The 27,909-nt window shown below is 39.1% G+C and overlaps 2 protein-coding genes and 1 long non-coding RNA gene across 10 annotated transcripts in view; 2 read left to right on the plus strand and 1 right to left on the minus strand.

Moving 5' to 3' along the window:
* The window catches only part of LOC133724444 (putative disease resistance protein RGA3), a 100,952-nt gene extending 95,380 nt beyond the window's left edge, over positions 1-5,572 (minus strand). The window contains exons 1-4 of one of the 5 annotated variants that reach the window (XR_009853682.1): positions 5,187-5,318; positions 869-982; positions 704-758; positions 326-614 (exon numbers count right to left, since the gene is read on the minus strand). Coding sequence is in view for 1 of the 5 variants with exons in the window: in XM_062151182.1 (XP_062007166.1) it covers positions 2,832-5,489 (2,658 nt within the window). In the remaining 4 variants the exon portion in view is untranslated. Of the gene's footprint in view, positions 1-278; positions 615-703; positions 759-868; positions 983-2,618; positions 2,717-2,808 lie in introns of those variants that run through there. The other 4 variants (XR_009853680.1, XR_009853683.1, XR_009853679.1 and 1 more) reach the window with 4 other exon arrangements.
* Positions 1-27,909, plus strand: part of LOC133724446 (S-adenosylmethionine carrier 1, chloroplastic/mitochondrial-like) — a 41,593-nt gene that overhangs the window by 6,492 nt on the left and 7,192 nt on the right. The window lies entirely within an intron of this gene.
* LOC133725296 (uncharacterized) lies at positions 7,508-8,682 on the plus strand. Its single transcript, XR_009854342.1, has 2 exons — positions 7,508-8,147; positions 8,340-8,682. It is a non-coding gene; the product is annotated as an uncharacterized LOC133725296 (long non-coding RNA).

The raw sequence follows: 27,909 nt of genomic DNA on the forward strand, positions 1-27,909 counted from the left end.
CCAAATCTGAATCCTCATTTTACATATTTTATTGAATAAGCAGCTATTGGTACTTTATCTTGCAATCCACTCGTGAAAGATTGGACAAGGTAAAGATCATAAAACTAGTAGCTAGCATATATACGAGTGTAAAATAAGAAATTAATGATCTATGATCTATTTTGATTTAAATAAGATATTGTTAACCATTTTTTGTTGTTGTTAAAACTCTTAATTATCTGATATATGAAAGCCACATATGTAAAGAAGAAATCAGTAAGTAACAGATTGTTTGTTACCCAAGTATCAGTTGATTTGGTATTGTCATTGAAAGGTCCTTCTTGACCTTCAGCTTCATCTTCTTCATCATTGGTGTGCCTTCATCTTCTTCATCTTCAGTCGATCATTGGTGTACCTTCATCTTCATCTTCTTCATCATCAGTATCCACATAAGAGTCGTGTAATCTTCGCCTGACGTGCCATCTTTGACCAATCCAAGCTACTCCAAGCTCGAACAATACAGCAGTGCAGGACTTCTTCATTTTGAAGTACCCTGATTGGAACAAACGGGTAAACGGGTACTACCAAGCAGCTAGTTTTCCTCCTTGCTTGTTCAATAGGCATTGGAAAGATGTCTGCAAATTGATATACAAAAATATTAAAAGAGGAACATCTTTCTTCAGGTTTTTATCCTGCTATTTGCAGATCAAGTTTTGGATTTTACTGAAAATGTATTTGCTAAAAACAAGAAGTTCTCCAAAGGAATAAATCCAGCATCTCTGTCAGGTAAATCATCCAAAGTAACCAAATAAGAAAATGCCACAAATTGGAAGAGGAAACTAGGAAGAAATTAGCGGCAGAACAACAGAGGAATAGAAGGAAATGGAACCTGAAATCAGTAGATGGATCTCTTTCCTGAAATCAGGTAAATCCAGTGCTTTCGAAAACCTAGTAGTTGCAATGCAGTCAGTTGCTGCACCCCAAAAAACTCACCCAATGCAAGCTGCATCATATGCCAATCATAAAATAAGAAGAGATATTTCAGAGTTTGAAGTTCACTGTTTTATTCACAGAACAAATATATTTCAAGCTATATGAAATCAGCAGAATACCATGTAGTCCAGCTGCAAATAAACTAAGGCTTTGTTACAATGACAATCATATAATTCAGAACATACACCGCCTCTAGCAAATTCTCAAGTTTATTTCTTCCAAATTCACATCAAGTGCTGTTCACTTTTTCTTCATTTGTAAGCTCATTCATATTCACAGAAACACAAAGAAAAAAAGAAAGAAAAAAGTCAACGGATTCAAATTTAAACCCACATGAAGCAAAATAACTAATCAGCAGGCACAAAAGAGAAAAACTCGAAAATAACAAAACACAGAGCAAAAACACACCCTCAGATTAAGGTTGGATCTAAAGGTCCACATTTTGTGCTCCTTCTGTTTTCTAGTAGTAAGATCGGTTTCACGATTGAATCAGTGGTCAGCCTGATCATTCTTTTATTTTATTTTCTCAGCATCAACTGAGCATAATAAAGCAATTGTAAACCATTTTCTTCTTATATTTTTAATGCATGCACAATCTTACTTGACACTGACCAAGAGAAAAGTAAAATGACTTAGATGGAAGGGCATTGTAGTTCCATGAGCAAATTACAGGTGAGTTTGGGATTGCAATGGCTTAATTATTGGTGAAACTGCATGATGAAGGATACGAGCAGAATATTCTAAGTCCAAATCTTCAAATAAACCTAGGCTTTATTGTTAGGATTCTTATAATTATTAGGATTATTTCTTTAGGATTCTTTAAGATATTCCTAATTATTCTAGAATTATCTTAGCCTCCCTATATATAGAGGCCTTTGTAGTCTTTTATTTTCATATTTCTCTCCGGGTTTGTGTGATGCAACCTAACCTTAGGTGTGATGCCTAAGACCTCTGGGTGTGATGCCTAGAAACCCTCCTGGTGTGATGCTAGTAGCCTTATCCTAGAAACTTACTGGTGTGATGCTGGTAGTTCTATCCTTTTCTTCTTAACTTTCTTATTCTAAATCCCTTTTCTTCTTAAAAAAAACAAGAGCACAGCAACCAAATCCAAGAGTACTCAACTCAAACAAACCCTAGTTCTACAGTTCTTTTGCTACTTGTCCTGCATCACTGCAAGCATCAGTTACCGAATATTATCAATCCAAAGATAGCTCCCACTTAGGTTTCTAAGACTAGTAAGACATTTTCACATAAACCATGTCAAATATCAAACCCGGGCAAACCCACTGAGGTTTCTAAGATTCATAAGATGTACATTTGAAAAACATTCCAAGTTGCCAACTGCACCTTATAAAACTCTTCTTTGTTACCACTTACCACCACCATACAAACTCAAAAAATTAGAAGTAAACTTTTCATGAAAAATCTTAAAACCATGTGTTGTGATACGAAATTTTGATATAAAATGGGTCATATGGGTTTGCAGGACTCATAGCAAAGCATGGCAACATCGTTAACAAGATATCTCACTCAAAACCGATATATATTCATTAAAATTGATGAAACAACCATTACCGGCCACAGACCACTCTATCACAGGTCTCCTTGAGCCACCTGATTCCAAACCTAGCAGGGATACTAAAAATAAGAACAAGTAGCTTAATAAGACAGATAACATGATGACCAATCTTCAAATGCAGGAAAGATTTCATGAGAAACTGAACAGAGCACTCCCCTATTCCAGCTTCACCAAGCAATTACATCAATCAGCACACAGATCACAATCAAAATTTCCCAATTCAATCAAAATTATCTCATTGAATTCTGATTCGTTACCTGGAGACGACGAATTGAGGTGACTAACGCCGTCGTCGCGGGTGGCGCGTTGTGAGGTACGCGATCCTACCGTCGGCCAAGCGATTGTCGGCTTCATCTTCTTCATCATCAGCGTCGAGTGTAATCTTCACCTGACATGCCATCTTTGACCACTCCTCACCTTTTAATTGCCTTTTGCAGCTTTTGCTCAATTCAGGACACCCTCCAATCTTCAATCCTCTCAACTCAGTAAGGCAATGCAACCCTTGCGGCAAAGCCGACAATTTGGAGCATTTTTCAGTGTGTAGTTGCTCGAGGAATCGGAAGTTTATCAACTCCGGAAGTGCCGTGAGATTATGACATTCAGAAAGATATATGCTCTGTAGAGTGTCTGCAGAATGTTCAATGAGCCAAGGGGGCAAAGCCTCCAAACTTGAATCCGCGATAATCAATGATCGAAGACGTTGGGGACCTTTCCCTGATCTCATCATCACCTGAAGCTTCTCGCAATCATCGATAAGCAAAGTATCTAAAGCGGTCATATGTTTCATATTTGGTGGCAAGGATTCCAAATTATTACACCTGCTAATCCACAAAGTGCGAAGGTTGTTGAGGAATTGGATCTCTTCGCCCAAAGATTCAAGATTGACACATCCATGAAAATGTAAAGATTGAAGTAAGGTGAGGCGTCTAATTCCTTTGGGCAAATACGTCTGTTGCGTTGTTATCGTCAAGCTTCGTAGGTTGATCAGGTTGCCTATGTCTTTGGGTATCTCCTCAAGTGCGTCGCACTTGTGAAGGTGCAAGGTCTCCAAATTCAGCAGCTTACTGATGGAATTGGGAAGCCTTTTTATCTCACTATTACCAGACAAGTTGAGGAATCTCAAATGAAACAAACTACCAATAGAACTTGGTAGCTCCTCTAGAGGCGACCCCCAGAGATTTAGCACCCGCATATATTTAAATCTCGAGATGCATGTTTTCACAAAACATTGATCTATCTGGGCATCTTCAAGAACTAGAATGGTTCGCAATTTCTTTGACTTGAGCATGAAATAGGAAACTGCCTCTTCTCTAAGCAAGTCTTTTTTGGATATTGACACATGTCGAACCATTTCCAAAGCACTAGAGGGACGGAAATTGATTGTGGAGTACTCTACTTGTGCCACTGAAATTGCTAAATCATGAACTAGATCATGTATTTTAAAACTTATAAATGTTTTGACATCTATCTCAACTTGAAACAAAGATCTAGAGCAAAACTGTCTTATATACTCTATACCCATATGTTCAAAATCTTCATTTTTCTTACATGTTTTGAGGTATCCTTGTGCTATCCACAATGGAACCAAGAAGCCACTGTCGAATTCATAATCCTTTGGGAAAAGTGAACAAAATGCAAAACACGGTTTCAAGTGTTGTGGCAGTGCATCATAGCTCAATTTGAGTGCAGGTAAAATATTGTCATTCCCTATACTCCACATGTCATCATCTCTGACACGCAACCAATGGTGTTGCTCTCTATTCAAATAGAGCATGCTCCCTACAGTAGTTACCGCTAAAGGAACACCACCACACTTCTTCACAATATCCTCTCCAATTTCTATCAAATGTTGATAGCACTGCTCCTCTCCTTTTTTAAATGCCCTTTGGATGAACAAGGACATGCAATCTTTGTGGGAAAGACTTTTTAAAGAATGCATGTATAAGGGACTCACAAGTAAAGCGACTGATTTATTTCTTGTTGTTATAATGATTTTGCTTCCATTAGCTCCCACATTTAACAAAGTTTTTAAATCAATCCATTTTTCAATTGTTACTCCAATCGACTCTGTATCCCAAATATCGTCCAACACCAATAAAATTTTTTTACCTCTAAGAGTATCTTGCAATTTTCTTTCCAAAAGATCCAAACTTTCATCCTCACATTTTGGTCCATTTGCAGCATTAGTAATACCTCGAATTAATGTTTGAATATCAAAGTTGTTTGAGACGCATATCCACATCTTTGTCTCAAAATTTTCTTCTACCATGCTATCATTGTACACCAATTTAGCAAGTGTTGTTTTCCCCAACCCTCCTAACCCAATTATGGAAACAACAGAAACATTCTCCTCACTGGAGAAATCAGTGTCATTCAAGAGATGCTTGATAATCTGTTTTTTATCATCATCTCTTCCAATAACATTTGAAGCCTCAACTTTAGAGGTAGTCATCCTCCTGTCATCGTGCACTTGATGGGGCGCACGAGGATCTTCAGCTATCTTAGCAAACTCAAGGAGAGCAAACTGTCTGTGTTCATTATCAATTTCAACTAGTCTTTCTCTAATCTCTTTCACTTTATGTCCTATTTTGAAGTTAAACACTACTGTATTCCATCGGGAAAAAAATTGGCGTACCTTTCCTTTGATCTTCCCACAGTTGTCGACCTCCACTTTCAACCGCAGCTTTTGGAAGTCCAGTTCGTCCAAGACATCATCAACGTCATGACAAACATCTTTGAGATTTCCTAACCAACGAGTGATTAGGGGATTTCTCACTTGCTTCTTCTCTGCATCCTCGAGCACTAATTTGATGGCAGATAAGGTGTTGTTGAGCTTGCTGAGCTTAAGTTGGGCACCCCATGCCAAGGAGATCTGTTGGGAAGCATGTGAAGCTAGCCTACCCAAGACGTCATCCGCAATGCTGCTGGCAAACTCCATGAAGAAGAAAAAGGGAGGAATTCTGAAGCTAGTGAAATAGGAAATAGAGTTGCGTACATAGCAACTCAACCTAGACTTGATTATAGAGCGAGTGAATGAAGTCCAGTCAACCACGCCTTCCCTTCCCTCAATCCTTATTAAATGGATGACAGCAGGATTGTCTATTGTGGAGCGCTGCACCGTGCAGCGCGAGTACTGTTCATCACATGGGCTGCACGTGATGTCCTGATTGTTTCCCAGCCAGTGCCACAACCTTTAGAAGCCGGTCGGGTCACAAGCAGAACATGAGAGCCACATGACTGCTATTCGATCGATTATGAGTGATGCCGATTGCTGAGGAGCACGAACGATGTGATTAGGGCTTCGTATATTCTACTACACCGGAAAGATCCACGAGATTTTTGGTTGGGGGGGGGGGGGGAGAGAGAGAGAGAGAGAGAGAAGGGAATTACCATTCAGTTTACTGCACTTGGAATGCTTATCAGGTAAAATCATAATTTCATCATTTATTTTACTTCAGCTCCCTTTAGCTAAGTAGTGGTGTTGGTTTGGTTGGATTGTTAAAGTTTTGAACTTGTTGATAATGATGAGGTGATCAATTATCAAATTTCTATATCCCTTGATTAATTTTAACTAGTGGTCCAAGAAAGCTGAATGTAAGTTTTGAATAGTAAGAAATGCACTGATGAAGTTCGGTTTTTGAGCTTAGGATATGCAAAATGTAATGGAATGACAAAGTTTCAGCTATACATAGAATGTTTAAGAGGTTTTTCTTTATATTAAAAAACTTATGGAAATGGACTTGGATATTGTTTTGTTGCTAATTGTATTCTCAATTGAAACCTGGAGCACCAGAAGGAGGGAAGAACTAGTTAGGTTGTTACATTACATTAATTTAGGAGAAATAATATTAATGAAGTTGGAACCAGAGATATGTTGGTGTAGTGTTGTAACAACCTGGAATTTTAAGTAACAACCTGGAATTTTAAGTACATATTCAAGTGATAATATTTTCTTTATGAGCTTATGTGTGTGCGTGTATTCAAGCAGTCTATCACCTATTACATATAGACTTGTAGGAAACTAGTTTTACTGAATGAATGGGTGGGTTTAAGAATTTTTGGACAAGATCTTATAAACCCAATCAATGAATCTGTTAAAGTATTAATCATAGCTTGAAATATTTAAAGCACGAAGTGGAAATGAGACATTTTCGACTATGTCAAATGTTATAATGTAACAGCTGCAAATTGATATTTACATGCCTTGGTAATTAAGCACATGCATCTTTCTGCACAAGTATGTAGCAATCTCTTGTTAGAGATGAGTTGAACTGAATTAAATCCAATATGTGTGTACATACAACAAAGGTCATGAAGTTATATAGGGATAAGAACTTTCATTCCTATCTCTACAATACTTACTGATGAAGGTTTCTATTAAGAGATAGGATTGTACAATCAAGTTTATCTATTGAATGCTTGGTGATCAAGTCATAAGTGATAGGGATTAGAAACTTGGCTTTTTGAAGGTGGGTGTCCTGAGTAATTCTTAGGTTGATGTTAGGTTCGAATTCTTACTTTGTTTTGACAACAGTGATGAACAAACCTCTATGCATCTGTTGCACATCCATAGAAGTGATAGAACTGATCAGGAACCTTAAAGTTAGTAGGAACTGAGAAAACATTTAATTGGGCGATTTCTGTACCATGATCATTTAGTTAAATTTGAGCAACCATATCCTTTGATCTAGACCTTCATTTTAGAAACCATTTGCATGTGTTGAAAGCTTATACTTTAGACTTAATATGTTTATAGTTTCGTACAATTTCATTTAAGATTTAGTGGTTAATTTTGAGGCTAAAAACAGAGGTCTGCATTCTGTAGTTTTTGACCCAGTTGCCTTTTTACTAAAAACTGTACATGTCAGCTGGGTATTTGAAATTGGTGTCTTCATGAAAGTTTCAGTAGACCTTGTAAAGATCATTTCAGAATTGAAATCTCATGAAAAGGAGTTTTCTAGAATAAGTTATGATTTTTCGAAGTTGAGGGTCTGCATCAGAAAATTCTTCAATTGTCACTATGTTCTGTTTGTTTCATTTGATTTCAATAGTTTCCTTTATTCAAACTTGTTCACAAACTGAACGTAGACATTCCTAACTTTCCAACAAAATTTATGACACCATTTTCAGACTTTACTTCAGATAGTTATGTCATTGTGAAATTGGCTTAGCCATATCTGTTTTCTGTCACAACAAATCTGTAAGGCATTTTGGTTAGTTATTTAGCACTTCAAATAAAATCCAAATGGCCTGAGATTTTAGGTACTATTTTCTTAAGACATAAGCTCTATAGTGAAGTTCCAGAATGAAAGGGAAAAGATGTTGTTGCAGTCCTTTTATATCATTAGAATCTCTTATAAAACTGGAACTTCGCTATTGCAGATTAACATTATTGAAACCCCTGATCACGTTCTTGATGGAGCCATCTTTGTCATTTGTAGCGTTGGTGGTGTACGGATCAGTAAGCATTGGTGGTGTACAGATCAGTCAGTCAATTACTGTTGATAGGCAAATGAAAAAATACGAGGTTCCAAGAATTGCATTTACAAACAAACTTGATTGAATAGGAGCAGATCAATGGAAAGTTCTGAATCAGGTGCCTTATGTCAATCCGTTCATAGCATATTTTCAAATACCTTATGTATGATTTTTATTTGGTGTTTGCTTTGAGGTACTTTCTGTTTCAATGACATAATATTTCTAGTCACCAAGTCGTACATATTTTTCTGGAATAACTCGCAGCATACTATTTTTGGAATGTATTTCATGTATTATTGGTATGACTCAGAAGAACTACATGCCGAATAGGAAGTTCATGGTTCCTGAATAGCAATTGCAATGCGGAAGGAAATTTCATGCGACTGAACAACAATTGCAAAGCAAGTTGTAATATATTGGGCCTGAACAGCAGGGCAGAATGACAGCTTAAGAATCTCATGTTATTACAATACCAATTGAATTGCAGATGAGATATATGTAGCTTACCTGCGAGATCAAAAAATTGTTAGTCATGTTCGATTTGAATAGAATTAGTAGTAGTTTATTAAAAAATGTTGAACACTACAATATTCTTGTGAATGTACCTTATTGAAAATTTTAAGAGTTTACTGCAGACATGGGCTCTATCTTTTCATCTTTTTTTATTTAGTCCTTTGATTTTCTCCACGAATTCCTCAAAAAACTAATTCAGAATTCCTCAAAAAACGTTTCTTCAAGTATGATCAAATTACATGAAAAGCTTTCTTGGTGAAAGTCGATTTAATTTAATTAGGTGATAACAATTGCTCAATCCATAGATTGAAAACTGATGGAGAACAGAAATGAGCTTCAAGCCAGCTCTTTTACTGTGTAAAAAAATTTGAACTCTACAGTTGTCATGATATTGTTTCCCATAGAAAATATTTATTTTGTAGACTAGAAAATGTTACTAAATGTGATGAAATGTTATGTATATAGTCATATAGACACAACATGACAGAGTGGATGGGCAATTACAAAACATAACATGAAGTTACGTAAGGTGACGTAAACTTCTGAAGCATGACGTAAGGCTATGGAGACTGACTTAACCCTATGAAGATTGATAAAACCCTACGTAGTGTCAGGAAAGTTGACGAAAGTTTACGTAGGTTGACGAAACCTTCCCGCTTGCCAAGAACACCCTCCTTTTACAGCTCCAAAAAACCCTTGACATTACATACCAACCTTGAGGGCTACGGTCTGCAGACAAAAGAAACCGAATATTGAATCAATTAGGAATTAGAGCAACGGAATTCTAGTAAAAACCTGTAATCCTACTCCAAATATCTTGACGTGCAATCTAGTTAAACAATTGCCAACTCAAAACTGTGCTTAACTCTCTTTAGTATTTAAGGTTGATTTGTTGAAGAAAAAGTTGGCTTTGACGAGAAAGTCGGTAAAATGGATTACAAAAGAGGTGGACTTGTTAGCATGCACAAGTTTGGTTTATGGGAAATAAGTGAAGGTTTCACTCCAATACTTTCATAACAGGGTAATCGAACAGCGGATGCAGACGACAACTTTTAGTCCTCTCCAATTGCATTATTGCACTCTCCTTCTCTTATAATGGCATTTTCTACTTAAGAAAAGCCTGGGTTTCTTAGTTTATGGGTTGTTGGCATTCTCTCAACAACTGTATATATATTTGGAATCAATTTCAGTTTCACTTCTTTGATTTTGTTTTTACAGATTGTAATCGTTGAATGTAAATTAGTTTTCCTTCTTTGAATATTGCAGCCGCAGCAACTTAATTCGTTGCTTTTGCTTTATCAGTGTGCATTATTGTGTTACCAAGTAGCAGCCAGAGCTCACTAAAGCATGCACTCACCTTCATCACTTGCCTCACAGCTTGATTGCATTTTCTTTTGTTGTTTGATGCTATGAAATCCTATATTAATTTCATTTTGTTTTGATGGCTGTATTTCATCTTGGTTGATAATTAGAAAATCATGCAACCATCTTAGCCAAAGAAATTAAAGTACAACAAACTAAATGGATAAGAAACATTTCATTAAATCATCATCATCTCATTCAACTCCAATTATGAAATTGCAATTGGAAGTGTAAAAGATTTCATGAGACCTCATTACATCTTTCAATTGTGTAACTACCAAAATAAATTACTCTTCTAAAATAAATTAAAACAATGTGACATCTCCATAAAAATATTATCCATTTGCTCATGTCGATTAAAAGTGTGTTATTTGAGCTGGATCAACACTCTCCATTTGTAGTCTGATCATAAGCATAAATGGTCAGACATGGAACAAGAATCCATATGGAAATTGATAAATCAATTAAGGTAGATACCAAGAAAACAGATACAACTTAATTAGAGTTCAGATGTATTTTTATCCAGTATTCTAATTACAATGCAATCTTAATTGATCATAGACAATAGGAAAGGGAGACTAACTTTACCCCAATCACCATGCCGAAAATCTTTATACCACATGAATGATAAAGACTAGTGTGTTTAAACGTAGAATGGTGCATTGAAGATGACATGTACAAAGCATACAATGTTTCCAAGTAAAAGAGATTATGTTAGAAGCAATTATCATCAAACAATACTATTGCCCAAGTCCAAAGTTTTTTTATATTTTGTCAAGAATATGGGCAAGTGCTACTTGACTCAACCTTCTTATTTAAGTGGCAAATGGTCAAAAGGCAACTCCTGCAGTTTGTTGATATAAACCATGCCTGAACTCTCACATGCACTGCTGCCTTTAACTTTTGAAAGCAAAATACCTCGAACTTTAGCCAACAACAGCCTACTCAAATTCCCAGTGTATTATAATGTAAGTTTCAAATCTAGAACAACGAGCAACAACTACTTATACCTATATGTATTATAAACCTCTAGTTATAGCACAGCCACCCAAGCTTCTATCCTTGCTTCCCTTTCACTTCTACCAGCAATACCATATGAGTTCCCATTTATGCAAGCCAACTTGAAGCAGTATAAAGGAAGAAAATGCTGCAGAAACTAAATGGCCAGAACATCAACAACTTACAGCAAACTTCAGAAGAAGGCACGACTTTCCAACCCCAAGGTCTCCAATCAACAAAAGCTTAAACAAGTAATCACTGCAGGCAGAAGAGAACATTTCAAGACAGTCAATGATATGCTATTCTCAAAATTCTAAATACTTACAACCTCTAAATTCTAGACACAAACTAATAATCAACACTTTCGGTCAAACCATGATGTAAACTATATTTAGCAAAAAAGCCAACAGCACATTAAGATCATAGACCAAGGTCTAGCTGAACCAATAACCTCAAACCACAATCCAAGCTAAGCAATTCTCATAAGGCAAATCAGCATCAACTAGATTTGCTTAAAAATTAAAGGAATAATTGTTAGAGAGACTCAATCTTCTCCTGAAATCAAGTCATCTATTTCTTCTCCATTGATTTGTTCATAAGCTGTTTTGATACTGAGCTATAATTGCTTATCAGTTTTTATTCTAGCTGTAAATATAGTTTAATGCTTGCATTGTAACATCAGTTTATTACTACTATATATGTGTACAATTGTAAACATCAACTTAATGAAAATCACTTTCTACATGGTGTCAGTAGTTTAGGTTCTCACCTTGCTCCTTCTCCTCTGTCATCTCGATCCTTGTCCTCTCGATCCTATGGCTGCCCTCACCCCTTCCTCCAATCCCTCTCCAAACACCTCCAACTTCATCAAACTCACCGAATCCAACTACTTGGTTTGGCTTCATCAACTCAAACCGTACCTCAATGGAAATAATCTTTGGGGCTATATTGATGGCTCCATATGCACCTGCACCCACCATCATGTCCTCTCCCACCACTCCAATATGGGATTGTCTTGCTCGACACTTCTCTCAGCGCTCTGTGGCTAGCGCTGCCAATCTCAAAATTCAGCTACTTGATCTTCAAAAAGGAACCCAATCCGTTGATGAGTATCTTCGCCACGCCAAGTCTATTGCTGATTCCTTGTCCTCCATCAACAAACCCGTTCCGGATGAAGACTTGGTACTTGCAACCCTCCATGGCCTTGGTCCTGACTATCTTTTGCTTCGAACTGCTCTCACTCAGAAATCACCTCTCCCAGATTTTACAGAGCTGCGTGCCAGGATTCTTTCCTTTGAAGCTTCTCAATCTCGCTCCTCTGAGTCAACTCCGGTCACTGCTCTCTATCATCAAGGCCAAGTTTCTTCCCGCCGTGACAATCGCTCCAACATCGGCAGAAATTTTTCCAGAGGCGGTCGCTCCAACACTGGCCGCTCCAACCGTGGTCATCACTCTCAGGTTGCGGCACCTTTTCCTAGGCAACAGATGCACGCCCCCTCTCTTGGGCCTTTTACTTCTCCTGCTTGGGCTGTGCGCCCTTCACCACCTAATGGGCTTCTCGGCCCAGCCCCAACTTGGTGTCCCAATTGCCATACCAACCACCATGGGCTGCATCAATGTCCCCATCAATTTCCTGGGCCATCTACTATTGCACCTTTTGCTGGAGCCCATTTTGTTGCTGATCCCAATTAGTATCCGGATACGGGTGCTACTCATCACATGACCTCTATGACTCTCCATAATTCTCAACCCTATGGTGGCCCACATAATGTGTATATGGGTAATGGGGATTCAATGCCCATTTCTCATACTGGTACCCTTCCTTTTTCCTTAGGATCTTCTCAAGTCTCTTTATATGACGTCTTTCGTATTCCATCCATTCGTAAAAATCTCTTGTCAGTTGCTCGATTCACGAAAGATAATCGTGTATTTTTCCTTTTCGCTCATGGTTTTTATCAAATCTATTGCTTACTTACTGGTCGTCTCTTGTTTCAGGGCCCATGTAAAGATGGTCTCTATCCATTAAATCTGTCAAGTGTGTCTCCTACTCCTCATGCTCTTGCATCCACTCACTCCACCGTCTGGCACAACCGTTTGGGCCACCCTTCGTCACATGTTTTAGCTCGTTTATGGTCTTCTATTGGTTCTAAATTATCTTTTCAGTCATTTTGTAAAGATTGTGCGTTAAGCAAATCTCATCAGTTGCCTTTTCAATCTAATAATGCAGCTGCAACTACTCTATTTCACATAATTCATAGTGATGTTTGGTCTTCTTCTACTTATTCTGTCAGTGGTTTCAAATATTATGTGCTCTTTACTGATGAATTTTCTTGGTATACTTGGATTTATCCCATGCGTCGCAAAAATGAAGTTCTTCCTCATTTTCAAACCTTTGTCGCTATGATCCAAAATTTATTCCAAAATTCCATCAAATTTCTACAAAGCGATAATGGTACTGAATATGTCAATCATGCTTTCTCTAACTATTGTAACTCCCTGGGAATTCAACAGAGGTTTTCTTGTCCTCATACTCCACAACAAAATGGCCTTGCCGAGCGTAAACACCGCTACCATGGCTCGCGCTCTTCTTCTTACTTTGGGTACTCCACATAATGTTTGGGTTGAGGCCGTCTTAACATTCGTTTATCTTATTAATCTTCTTCCTACACCGGTCCTTGATTGGGACACACCCCATACTCGTCTCTATGGTACTCCGCCGTCTTATTCGTCTCTTTGAGTCTTTGGTTGTTCTTGTTTCCCTCATCTAGGTCCTTATGTCTTAAATAAACTCTCTAGTCGTAGTCTTGAGTGTGTTTTCTTAGGCTACAACCCTAAACATAAAGGCTATCGGTGTCTAGATCCAACAACTGGTCGTGTCTACGTTTCTAGGCATGTTTTATTTGATGAAACTAGTTTTCCTTACAAAAAATTGCAGGACCCGTCAGTTCAAGACTCCAAATCATTGGAGTTCACTCAATTAACCAGCCCAGTTCTCCTCCCAGCGGCCCACTTGCCACGCAACCCGAGCTCTCAGCCAAACTCATTTGTTCAAACTTAATCATCGATATCACCTGCCTCAGACTTGGTCGCACCTCCTCCACCAATTCCTCCGTCATCTCCACCGATTATCACATACCATCGCCGACCCCGGCCTACCTCCAATTTTTCTGCTCCGTCGTTGCACGTTGCCTCTCCTCACGGCAGCGACGGTCCTCCCATCCACACCACCGCAGCATCCTCAGCTTCTGTCGCTCCAGGTCAAGATCCGCATCCCACCGACGACCCTTCTCTCCAGTCCAATTCTCCACCTCCTTCAGCGCTGGTGGACACCAATCCTCCTCCGAAACACCCAATGGTCACGCGCCTTCAGGATGGTACTCAAAAACCCAGAATCCCAGGTGATGGCACAGTCAGGTATCCTATTCCTCCTCCTCACCATGGTTGACTCGGTTGAACCTACATGTTACTATCAAACTTCAAAGAAGGCTGAATGGCGTGCTGCTATGGTTGAAGAAATCAATGCTCTGATGAAGAACAACACTTGGTCTTTGGTTCGTTCTTCTCCCACACAGAACACTGTTGGCTGCAAATGGGTTTTCAAAGTGAAGCTGAATCCGGATGGCTCCGTTGAACGCTTTAAAGCACGACTTGTGGCCAAAGGTTTTCACCAACAGCAAGGTATTGATTTCCATGAGACCTTCAGTCCTTTTATCAAACCTCCTACAATACGTACTGTTATTAGTCTTGTTGTGTCTCGTGGTTAGTCTCTTCGTCAATTAGATGTTAAGAATGCTTTTCTCCATGGTTTTCTTATGGAGGATGTCTACATGACTCAACCTCCTAGTTTCGTTGATCAATCTCGGCCCACTCATGTCTGCAAACTCCACAAATCACTATATGGCCTTAAACAGGCTCCTTGAGTGTGGTTTCAGAGGATGACATCCTTTCTGTTGTCTGTTGGGTTTACCCAAAGTTTGGCAGACTCTTCCTTATTCATTTTTGCTTATGGTCAGCACACTATTTTCTTTTTGTTGTATGTTGATGACATTGTGGTCACGGGTAGCAATGATCGCCTTCTTCAGAGCTTCATTGATGCTCTTGCCCGTGGTTTTGACATCAAGGATTTGGGGCCACTGCACTACTTTCTTAGTCTCCAGGTTCACACCTTCTCTCATGGGCTTCACCTTAATCAGGTCAAATATGCTCATGATCTCCTTTCTAAACATGATAGTTGCTTACCAAGCCGATGAGTACCCCTATGTCTGTCAAAGATACGCTCACTGCCACTGATGGTGCGTTACTTGATAATCCCACCATATTTCGGACACTCGTCAGTGCTTTACAGCACCTCACGATTACACGTCCGGATATCGCTTTTGCGGTCAACTCGGTTTCTCAGTTTATGAGTCAACCTCGTCTTCCTCATCTTGTTGCCGTGAAGCGTATTCTTCGCTATGTCAAAGGAACTCTTGGTCATGGTTTATCCTTTGCACCTCAGCATCAGCCAGTACACCTCTCCGCTTACTCTGATGCGGATTGGGCGAGCTGTCCTGACTCCCGCCGTTCCACGTCAGGTTATCTTGTGTATCTTGGTTCAAATTTGATATCTTGGTGCTCCAAGAAGCAGCCCATGATTGCCCGCTCGAGTGCCGAGTCAGAATACCGTTCTCTTGCATGCCTGCGCTGAAACTACTTGGTTGGGTTATCTGCTCTATGAACTTGGTGCTCGCATTCAGTTCCCCATCTTATTGCATTGTGATAATCTCAGTGCTACCTACATGGCATCCAATCCTGTGTTTCATGCTCGAACTAAGCATATTGAGCTTGATTATCATTATGTTCGCGAAAAAGTTGCTCTTGGCAGTCATCGAGTCTGCTTCATTCCCTCTGTTGATCAGCCAGCTGATTTACTCACCAAACCACTTCACAAGTCACGTCATCTTCTACTTTCAGGCAAACTTGTTCATCCGGACCCGCCAAGTTTAAAAGGGGGGGGGGGGGGGGGGTGTTAGAGAGAATCAATCTTCTCCTGAAATCAAGTCATCTATTTCTTCTCCATTGATTTGTTCATAGGCTGTTTTGATACTGAGCTATAATTGCTTATCAGTTTTTATTCTAGCTGTAAATATAGTTTAATGCCTGCATTGTAACTGCAGTTTATCAATTGTAAACATCAACTTAATGAAAATCACTTTCTATAATAATCCTTCTGATTCTACTAATCATGAAGACTAAAGTTAATAAGACAAAAAAAAATTCAAAATTGATAAAAATTTGCCTCTGGACCTTGCTCTGCGTCCTGATTACTCTGATTCCTCCACCGCTATCGATTACAATGACTATTACTATGACTGCAGGTGTTGGGCTCGCGTCTTGGAAACTTGGTACGTGTTCATCATCAGATCTAAAAGAAACCCCAAAATCAAACTAAGAAAGAAACCCCAATTTGGTTTTACCCATTACCTACAAATTGAAATGGAGAAAAGCATTACACATTCGTGCTGAGCGAATTTTCTTTGCTCAGACTTTGGATTTGGGCTTCTTCGATAGGGAGGACGGGAGGAACATAGAGAGAGAGAGAGAAGCGAGGGTGCAGAGCGAAGGGTGATGGAGATCGGGAAGTAAGTGGAGGTTGAAGGAAAGTGAGAGGACTATGGTGATGGGAAGAGAAATGAAATGAATCTGATAGCTAAAATGGGGGAGTTGGAGGGAAGTCTAAATTTAAGGGTTTCCATATAAGAGGGAAGTGAAATTGCACAAGCAGGAAACTTGATATTTTCTAAGCTGCTGAACGCGGGATTTTGAAATGTTAAATTTGAATGCCTTCTACAATTCCTTCAAGTAATTTATTTATGGATTAAATACTGCTCACTCCCTATACTTATAGGGTTTCATCGTTTCAGTCCCTGACCTTTGAATTTCACCTAAAAAATCTCTGAACTCTCAATTTCCTCCCAATTCGTCCCTGCCGTCAATCCTCCGTCCAACACTCCGTTATCTCGCTGACTTGGTAGTCATTTCCATGTCAAGTCAGCTAGGTTCATTAAATTTCAAAGTAAAAATGTCCAACGTACTTACCCTTTGCTTCAATTTTTCCATTTTTTCACTCCTAACTTGGTCAATTTTGTTGCTCCAAATCCCCAAATCACATAGATCATAAACCAAAAAATGATAGCTGATAATTTTCTATGGCATAATAACCCAAACAATCAGAGTAAGCTGGAAGCATAAATTGAGCAATTAAGGTTCATCAACTATGAAGGTTCAAGACAACCATTCACCTACATTCATAATAAACCCAAAACACATGGTATTAGCAAGCCACAAAACAGAGATCTAATTTACCCAAAATAAGAAAAATATGAGCATTACATCCTCAATAATTGTTCAAGTACCAATTCTGCTGGAATTGAAGATAGCTCTAATCATCTTATCAAAAGATTAGAGCTAGCAACCAAGTGTCACAGCACAAGGTTGCCCAAAAAAAGGATGCCTAAAAATTAATCATGTGCTTGCTAATGTCCGTTCCCTTTCGACAACTATTTTCCATCTCCTTTACCTGAGTATTGCTTGATCCTTTTAGAGGACCTTGTAGCTGTTGCATCCTGCTTCCTTGACGCCTTAGAAGATTGGACAGGCCTTGAACCTGTTGGGGCAAATGCAGCTTGTTGAGGCCTTGAAGTTTTCGGGGCAGATGCAGCTTGAACATGCCTCGAAGTTTGCTTAGCAGATTTTGCAGCTTGTTGAGGCCTTGATGCTTTTGAAGCTGACCTATTTGCTTCCAACCTTGATGCCTTCAAGGCAGCCATTTTTTTCTGGAAACATACACAAACCCAATAGAAGTACATGAGCAGAGTTTAAAAAAGGTTGAGCATTACATACATGGACATATAGAGAAGATAATGAGTGTGATGTTACCCTTTGGTACTCTGCCCTTTCCTTGGCTTTCTGCCTCAATTCATTATTGGTCATGGACTGTTTCTTGGCTTTCTTGGAATGCAACAAATAAGGAACAAGTAATAACCATGTTAATTGACAACCACACTTCAAATGACAATTACTTGAGTCATATAACTACTTCATACTCCCATTTTACCTGATTTTCAGAAGTTTGTCCCTCCTCATTGGAATTCTTCCTCTTCAATTCAATGCTGCAGTCTTTTTTCTTTTGGGGGTAAATGCTTTGACAACTTTTGATGTTGTGACCAACTTGGCCACAATTGCGACACCTCAGCGATCTTTGTACCCTTCCTAGTTTAACACCATCATCTGTCACCTTTTCTGAAGCATGCTTGAATCTTTTTGTTTTTGGTCTTCCAGGTTGCCTTGTATATTGGCAGGCTGGACCAAGTTGCTATAGATACTCATATAGGTCTTCTTGAGATAGCATGCATCTGGGTCTTCCCTCTTCATGTATATGGCAGAAATAGCATGCTTGCAGGGGATTCCAGTCAAGTCCCACCTCCTACAAGTGCATGTCCTCATTGCAAGGTTCACTACATTCTTTGATCCCTCAATATTCTCAACCTCAGCAATGTCTCCACCATTGAATGTTGCAATACATTCCAAAGTAGCCTTTTCCTTGTTTCTCTCTATAATAGCCCTTGGCTTGGGGCAGATATTCCCATGGTACCCTTCCATTTTTTCCTTCCTCAGAGCAATCCGTCTCATTAGCTTCACCCTTAATTCTTCGAACATAGTCACAGGGGGTTTACCCTTAGCATCTAATATCCAGGCATTGAAGCTCTCACAAATGTTGTTAATCATGATGTCACAGTCCACATCTGTGTTGAAGAAAGCCCTACATCGATGTATAGATGGTCTCTCGGGTGCTGCAAACATAATCAATTAGGTTGTGATGAAAAACATCATATTGTAAAGAAAATGGAACATTGCAAGTAAAAGCTAATCAAGTACCTGTCATCCACTTGTAGGCATCATTATCCAGGCTTTTCATCTCATTCATTTCTTTCTGAAAATAAGGCAAGGTGGTTGCCTTGGCACAAGCCCACATTTGATCCTTCATGACCTTTCCCGGAAAGAGCTTTGTGAATTTTGTCCACATATGCCTCACACAAAATCTAATGTGAGCCCTTGGGACTACCTCTTCAAATGCAGGTATTAAACCTTTCTGTTGATCACTTATAAACACCCAACCCCTTCCTTCATGTTGAATGTCTAGATCCTTCACCAATAACTCCAGAAACCAGATCCATGCATCCTTGGTTTCCAACTCCACCATCGCATATGCCACCACCCATGATGTGTTATTTGCGTCAACTGCTACAACTATTAACAGTTGCCTCCCAAAAGGTCCCTTCAGGTGTGCCCCATCTAGTCCAATGACATATCTACATCCAGCCTTGAAGCCATTCTTGAGAGCTCCCAAAACAAATATACATCCGTTTAAAAACTGGTATCTTGCTACCCTTAGGAAAACTGCACTTAATATCAATAGAGGTTGCTGGATCAACCCTCTGAAGCTCCCTGCCATAATCACATAGCCTTGCATACTGCTCTCGGATCGATGCTTCCCTCATATTCCAACAGAGCTGCCCTTTTAGCTTTATATGCCATTGACTTGGAAACCCTTGCTCGAATGTTTGATGACATTGTCTTTGCAAGAGATTCTGCAACAACAAACAATTCACACTTTAATATATGGTAAAGCAACACAACTGCAAACATAATTAAGCAACACAAATGGACAACACATTTAGACTTTGAACTTTCATACCTGGCTTCACAGTCTCATTAACCACAATCTGGTCCTTAAACTTTGCTGTCAAATATCTAAGCTTCACCATGCTATTGTTAAATTTTCTTGTGCACTTGCGTGTACCATCATATCCCTTGATCATGAGAGTGCTCTCATGCTGCATTTTGGAAGCAAACAGAAAGAAGGGACAATTTTCCTCCTTGCATACAACCCGCAGCCTTGTCTTATCATTCTTGATGAAGATATACTCCCATCCACCTTGAATAACATGCTCCCTCAATGCATCTCTCAATACTTGAAATGTGGCAAACTTCTGTTTTAGTTTAAATTCTGGTTTCTTCATGTCAGATTTGGGATTGAATTCCAGTCCTTCATCTTCAAGCTCCCCATCAAAATTTATGGTAAAACCCAAATTCTCATCATCAGAATCTTGAAAACCAAACATGGCCTCACTATCCAAAAACTCAGTCACATTTTCTTGCTCACTTTCCCTTTAATTAACTACTAGAAAGCCCTACACAAGCCTTAGATGTTCTTTGTGTAGCTTCTTCATGCAAAACTCCATCCATCCAATCCTCATCCCCATACTGTTTATACTCCTCATCATTGGCCTGGGGGTCATAGTCCTCATCCTCACTGCCACCAGAACTGACTTCCTCACTGTCCCCTTCATCATATCTGCCTTGCTCACTGCCCCCATCATTAGAAACCCCTTCCAAGCCACCAAAGGTCTGAATAGCATCCAAGTAATCGATATTTACATCATGAAAACCTGAACTTTCATTCTCTACACCACTAGACAGCCCCTGCATACTAGACTGCCCTCCACATGACTTATGTACACCACTAGACTGCCCTCCACCACTTGTCACTTTCCCTCCAGTTGAGCCTTGCTTACCACTTGAAGTATACTCCAAGAGCTTTTGTTTTCCCTTGTCCTTTGGATTAAGACCACAAGCTGTGCTTGCTTGAGTAGGTACATGGTCTTGGTCAACCTCTCTGATCTCAATTCCCTTGCTTCTTCCTAGTCTTGGTTCATTTGGTATCTCTTTAATCACCACACCTGGCTTTTTTGTTGGTTCATCCGGTAGTTCTTCTACCACCCCACATCTACCTTTTTGACTGAAAAAGAAATCTTCAAATATGAAGCAGCCCTCATCCTCTTCCCCAAACACTCCTTTAAGCTCCATGTGGTCCAAATAAAGTATGACCAACCGCTAATGGGGTACAGCTGTACACATAACCATCACGTCTGCATCTGTTTCCAATTTCATCAACTCATCAGTTTCATCCCCACACCTATACCAATAATCGGTTCTTTGGTTTCATATCCCGGATTGAGTTGCTTAGCCATGTTTTCTACCTCTACAAGGGACATCTTATCCTTGTCTACGTTATCAAAGTAATCCACCTTTCCAGCAACGTATGTGCCCTGCCTGAAGCACCCTCCATGATCAACTTTAACCGTAAAATAGTCTGGATGTTCTGCAAATTCAACAATGAAAATGGTTGGTCAATGCATATGGTCAATTAAAAAGAGTTGGTCAATGAAAATGGTCAACAAAAAACCTTTAGTCAATGCAAAAAACAGTTAACCAAACTGCCTCCATGAATAGTTGAAAACAAAAAGGAACCAAACAAAAAAGCCTTTATAGGGCCAATATTCTTCACACATGGGAGACAAAGACAAGCACAATTCTTTACTTTACTACAAACTAGGACCACAACCAAAAACCACACAGAAACAACAATATTAAAAGGGGGCCGTGACCACTTACCCAATTTTAACCAAAAAATTGCCCACTTGCTCCACTAAGAGTTTTTTGACCCCATTTACCCAATCTAACTTCTACTGACATAATTACCCTCATTTTAATCTCTCTCCTCCCCCCTCACCGATCTCTCTCTCTCTCTCTCTCTCTCTCTCTCTCTCTCTCTCTCTCCACATCCGCACCTCCGGTGCGGCGTCGAAATTAGGATTAGCGCTTTCTCTCTCCGGTGCGGCGTTGAACTCCAGATCATGCCTGAAGCTCTCTCTCTCCGGTGTGGCGGTGCAGCGTCGAACTCCGGATCACGCCTGAAGCTCTCTCTCTCCACCGGCGGGGCGGCCTCGAACTCCAAATCTTGCCTGAAGCTCTCTTTTCACCTCCGGTGCGGCGTCGAACTCCGGAATCACCCTGAAGCTCCAGTCGGAACTATCAGAGTTAAACTAAGTCTAGATGCAGAGCATCGACGGCAAGGCCGATAACAGGTTGGTGTAGACCACTGCTCTGCTTATGCTACTCTTCGCAATTCCGTTCACTCCTTCTGCTATGGGTATCGGGTCTCACCCATCTTCAATCTGTCTTATAACTTGATTATTTGTCCATGGCAATTCCCGTCACTGCTTCTGCAATGGGTCTCGGGCCTCACCCATTGAAGTCGGAGAAGGGAGATCCGTAACCGTCGAAGTCAAAGATGGGAGGAGAAGAAGAAGTGGGTGCCCAGAGCATTTTCTGGGTGCCCGGACTTTTTTTTTTCCGGCATCCTGATTTTTTTTTAAAATTTTTTTTTTCGGCAGTAGACACATTATTGGCCCCCAGTAGACTTTGATACGATGGACATGGATCACTATAGTGTGGTGTTTTGATAAGTTACCTGTTCTTTTCTGTGTATTAAAGTCAAATTATCTGTGAATCCTACAAAATTGTGCATTTTTGGTGGTCTATTGGGAGGCAGTAGAGACATTGGACTTTGTATTGGGGGGCAATAATATGATTATTGGGAGGCACTAATATGATTATTGGGAGCCAATAATTTGATTATAAATTGATCAATTGTGCCTGTAGTGTATTCATTTTGGTTTTGGGAGTTCATACAATTCACTGGACGACAAATAATAGGATTATTGGAGGCAATAATATGATTTTTGTGAGGCAGTAATATGATTATTGGGGGGCAATAATATGATTACTGGGGGGCAATAATATGGTTACTGGATATTATTAGGGACCGATCGCAGGTCGTCAGATTCCGGTCACAGTCACCGGATTCCGGTCACCGTTCGCCGGATTCTGGTGACCGGTGGTCGGATTCCGGTCACCGTTCGTCGGATTCTGGTGACCGGTCGCCGGATTCCGGTCACCGGTCGCTGGCGCCCTGCCACTGGTCACCGGAGGCCGGCAAGGTGGAGGATGACTTCTCCCTTTAAGTGAAAAAGAAGGAGAGGGCAAACAAGTCTCAAAAAAAAATAAAAAAGAATTAATTGGGTAAAGGGGAAATAATCCCTTAGAGTGTTTTGGGTAAATGGGGTTAAAAAACAGTTGGTGGAGCAAGTTGGCAATTTTTAGCCTAAAATCGGGTAAATGATCATTTCCCCTATTAAAAGCCAAACCTACACCCAACCACAATTTCGACAGTATTAAAAGCCAACCTAGCAAATTCAACAACCACCGAATGCAAATCTCAATTAACTAAACCCACACACATAGTAGGCACAATCTCTATTACCACTCAATACAACAAGCCATATTTCTCGAAACCCAGAAACCCACAAAGCATACCATATCCCCAATTTTTAATCAAACCCTAGCACTCGAAACCATCACCACACTAAGAAAAACCATTTTTAGCTACCAGCAATCCCATAGCAATAACCCAGAAACAGAAGGCCTAACCAATTTTAAAACCCCCAATTTTGGATTTCAAAACCCTAGATTTCGTCATCTTCAATCCATTCATATCGGAGATGAATAGCTCCCCTCCAAAACTTACCATAATTAGGGATTTCATCCTTCACGTTCTCCCCGTCTGCAGCTCCAGGAACCCACAAATCAGCGTTGTTCGCGACCATGTCGCCACCATAAAACGTCGGTCTCTTCTTCGACTCAGGTTGCCTTCCTCGCTCCTAGTAACAAATGATAGGTAATCTGATTATGATTTACGGTTTTCGATTTGCAATGTTGCCGGATTCTGGGTTTTTTGGGAGTTTAGGAACGGGGAAGAGATTGGCTCCGTTCTCACAAATTCACATCTTAGGGTTTTTTTTGGGAGTTTAGGAATAGGATTTTGAGTATATCAGATCGAACACACCGTAATAGAGGCAGGATTGTTTTCGTCATTTTACAACCCACGTGGATCCACTTGGCGCCAGGTGTCGACTCAAGTTGCCATATCAGCATCTTAACAGACAATTTGGAAGGAGGATTGACGGCAGGGACGAATTGAGAGGAAATTGAGAGTTCAGGGACTTTTTAGGTGAAATTCGAAGGTCAGGGACTGAAACGATGAAACCCTGAAAGTATAGGGAGTAAACAGTAATTAACTCTTTATTTATCTATTTTAACACTAGCATTAAGTGTTATATGATTGTCACTATATGTGACTCTGATTATACATTGGTTTTCAATTGATAATTACCGATCATTTGATGAGATCATTGTAACACTTTATGACTATTGTAGAAAATTCAGTCAATTTTGTTTTCGGATTGACTTCGATCAATTTGGTCTACCATAATTTTAAAACCTTATAATTACATATTAGATTTCTCTAAGGATAACCTCGTCGAGACTTATTATTAAGTTTGTAACGGAAGTTAGTTTTGTAGCTATTAAGTTGACCGATGCCGTAACCACCAACAACCATCCCAATAATTTCAAACGACATGTGTAACTATTCAGTGGATACATATAAAAGGTTGAAAACAAAATTTATCAATTTTGATTTGGTTATTAGAAAGTAATATCAATGTGTCTACTAATGTTGTATAACTTATTCATTACATATATAGGAATATATCGACTTTCAAAAGTGACAATGCGGACGTGAAAGGTAAATTTGAAGAAAAATATTTTCAAGCATCTAATATAATTACAGAGATTACATAATAAATCTCGAACCTTTTAAGCAATCATATATATATATATATATATATTCACTAGTTATATCGAAAGTATACATTCCATAAACAACAAGGTAGAGGAAATAAAATTTATCAAAATCGACCGTTGTTTATTGTCATGATAAGAAGATATGGTTATGGTCAAAATTTCATCCATTTTCGTCGTCTTTTGGATCTCGATCTACTAGGCCAACCTTAAATCCTAAATACCACATAAAACTAATATGGTCATAACCACTCCTTCACAATTTTTTTTATTTATTTGTCAGCTCACACACTATCGTGGGTATGAGCTATATAGAAAATTTTATCTCCTCGAGGTTCAGCTCCCCTTAGGGAAGTGTATGTGGGTTGACCTTTGTTTGATACTTTGATGTCAAAATGACGGTGGATCGGGTTAATTTTTTTACACAGTACCTACTAATACATTATAAATAGATGGGTAATGTCAAATTTATTGATTATCAATTTCAATTTTTTGGATCGCACAAAATCATTATATGTCTACTAATGTGGTCTAATTTGTTTACTAGTTATATAAAAAAAATATACCTTCCATAAGCAACAAGGTGAAGGAAATAGAATTTATCAAAATCGATTTTTGGATGTTATCATGATAAGAAGATATGGTTATAGTCAAAACTTCAGCTATTTTCGTTCAATACAAGCTTCAAAAGTCAAGGGCATCATCGGATTGTACACTTGACAAACCATCTGTTGGATGTGACAAGTACATCATTTTAGACTTCGGGTTCAAAACTCGGACAATTCCATCAAATTATGATGTTGATCTACTCAATCGACCAACAAGACTTCATAACCCTATTTTTTTGGTCCTTATAAGCTTCAAATGGCAAGGGCGTCATTGGATCATACCCTTGAGACACTGACTATTAGATGTCCAAAATAAATTATTTTAGGCTTCGAGTTCAAATTTCAAAAAATTCTATCATATTTATGATGGCGATCCACTTGATCAACCAATTAAGGCTTAATAACCCTATTTTTATTCACTACAAGTTTCAAAGTGTAAGAGAGTCATCAGATCATACACCTGAGAAACCTTCCGTTATATGTGCCAAGTATATTATTTTAGGTTTCGGGTCCAAAATTAAGAAAAATGTGTCATAGCTATGACGTCGATCCATTCGGTGATTAGGGCTTAATAACACTGTTTTAAATTCAATACAAGCTTCAAAGAACAAGGACGTCATCAGATCATATAGCTGAGAAACCTTCCATTAGATGTGCCAAGTAAATTATTTTAGGCTTTGGATCCAAAATTGGGAAAAATATTTCATTGTTATGATACTGATCAGCTCGATCAAATGATTAAGGCTTAATAACCCTAGTTTTGTTCACTACAAGCTTCGAAGGGCAGTGATTAAGGCTTAATAACCCTATTTTTGTTCACTACAAGCTTCGAATGGCAAGGGCGTCATCAGAACGTATACTTGAGAAACTTTTGTTAGTGTACCAAGTACATTATTTTAGGCTTCCGCTCCAACATTCGGAAAAAACCGTCATCCTTATGATGTCGATCGGCTTGGTCAAACGTTTAAGACTTAATAACTCTTTTTTTCTCTCTCTCTCTCTTCACTACAAGCTTATAAGGGCAAGGGCGTTGTTGGATCGTACACTTGAGAAACCTTCCTTCAGAGGTGTCAAGTACATTATTTTAGGCTTTGAGTCCAAAATTCAGAGAAATCCGTCATTGTTACAATGTCGATCGGCTCTGTCAAACGATTAAGACTTAATAACCCTATTTGTATTCACTACATGCTTCAAAGAGCAAGAGCATCGTCGGATCGTAAACTTGAGAAAATTCTGTCAGATGTGCCAATTACATTATTTTATGCTTCGGGTTCAAAATTTAGAAAAATCTATCATCGTTATGATATCGATCGGCTTGATCCAACGATTAAGGCTTAATAACCCTATTTTTATTCACTACATGCTTCAAAGAGCAAGAGTGTCGTCAGATCGTACACTTGAGAAACCTTCTGTCAGATGTGCCAACTACATTATTTTATGCTTCGGGTCCAAAATTTCGGAAAAATTCGTCATAGTTATAACGTGGATCCACTTGGTCAACCGATTAAGGCTTAATAACACTATTTTTAATTCAATACAAGCTTCAAAGAGTAAGGCCGTCATCGCATCGTACACCTGAGAAATCTTCCATTAGATGTGCCAAGTACATTATTTAAGGCTTTGGATCCAAATTTGGGAAAAATCCATCATATGATATCAATCGGCTCGGTCAAATGATTAAGGCTTAATAACCCTGTTTTTGTTCACTACAAACTTCAAAGGGCAAGAGCGTCGTCGGAATGTACACTTGAGAAACCTTTTGTTAGATGTGCCAAGTACATTATTTTAGGCTTTGGCTCCAAAATTCAGAAAAAAAAGGTCATCGTTATGATGTCGATCGGCTCGGTCAAACGTTTAAGGCTTAATAACCTTTTTTTTTTTCACTACAAGCTTCAAAGGGCAAGGACATCATTGGATCGTACACTTGTGAAACCGTCCGTCAGATGTGCCAAGTATATTATTTTAGGCTTCGGGTCCAAAATTCAAAAAAATCCGTCATCGTTATGATGTCAATCGACTCGGTCCAATGATTAAGGCTTAATAACCCTATTTTTATTCACTACATGCTTCAAAGAGCAAGGGCGTCGCCGGATCGTACACTTGAAAAACATTCCGTCAGATGTGCCAATTACATTATTTTATGCTTCGAGTCTAAGATTTGGAAAAATTCATCATAGTTATGACGTCGATCCACTTAGTCAACCAATTAAGGCTTAATAACACTATTTTTAATTCAATACAAGCTTCAAAGAGCAAGGGCGTCATCGGATCGTACACATGAGAAACCTTCCATTAGATGTGCCAAGTACATTATTTTAGGGTTTGGATCCGAAATTGGGAAAAATCCATCATCGTTATGATAGCGATTGGCTCGGTCAAACGTTTAAGGCATAATAGCCCTATTTTTCTTCACTACAAGCTTCAAAGGGCAAGGGCGTCGTCGGAATGTACACTTGAAAAACCTTCTGTTAGATGTGCCAAGTACATTATTTTAGCCTTTGGCTCCAAAATTCAGAAAAAACCGTCATCGTTATGATGTCAATCGTCTAGGTCAAATGTTTAAGGCTTAATAACCCTATTTTTTTTTCACTACAAGATTAAAAGGGCAAGGGCTTTGTCGGATAGTACACTTGAGAAACCTTCCGTCAGAGGTGTCAAGTACATTATATTAGGCTTCGAGTCCAAAATTCAGAAAAATCCGTCATCGTTACGATGTTGATCGGCTCGGTCAAACGATTAAGGCTTAATAACCCTATTTGTATTCACTACATGCTTCAAAGAGCAAGAGCATCGTCCGATCGTACACTTGAG

The sequence above is a fragment of the Rosa rugosa genome, chromosome 1 (genome assembly GCF_958449725.1).
Source record: "Rosa rugosa chromosome 1, drRosRugo1.1, whole genome shotgun sequence".
Taxonomy (NCBI): domain Eukaryota; kingdom Viridiplantae; phylum Streptophyta; class Magnoliopsida; order Rosales; family Rosaceae; genus Rosa; species Rosa rugosa.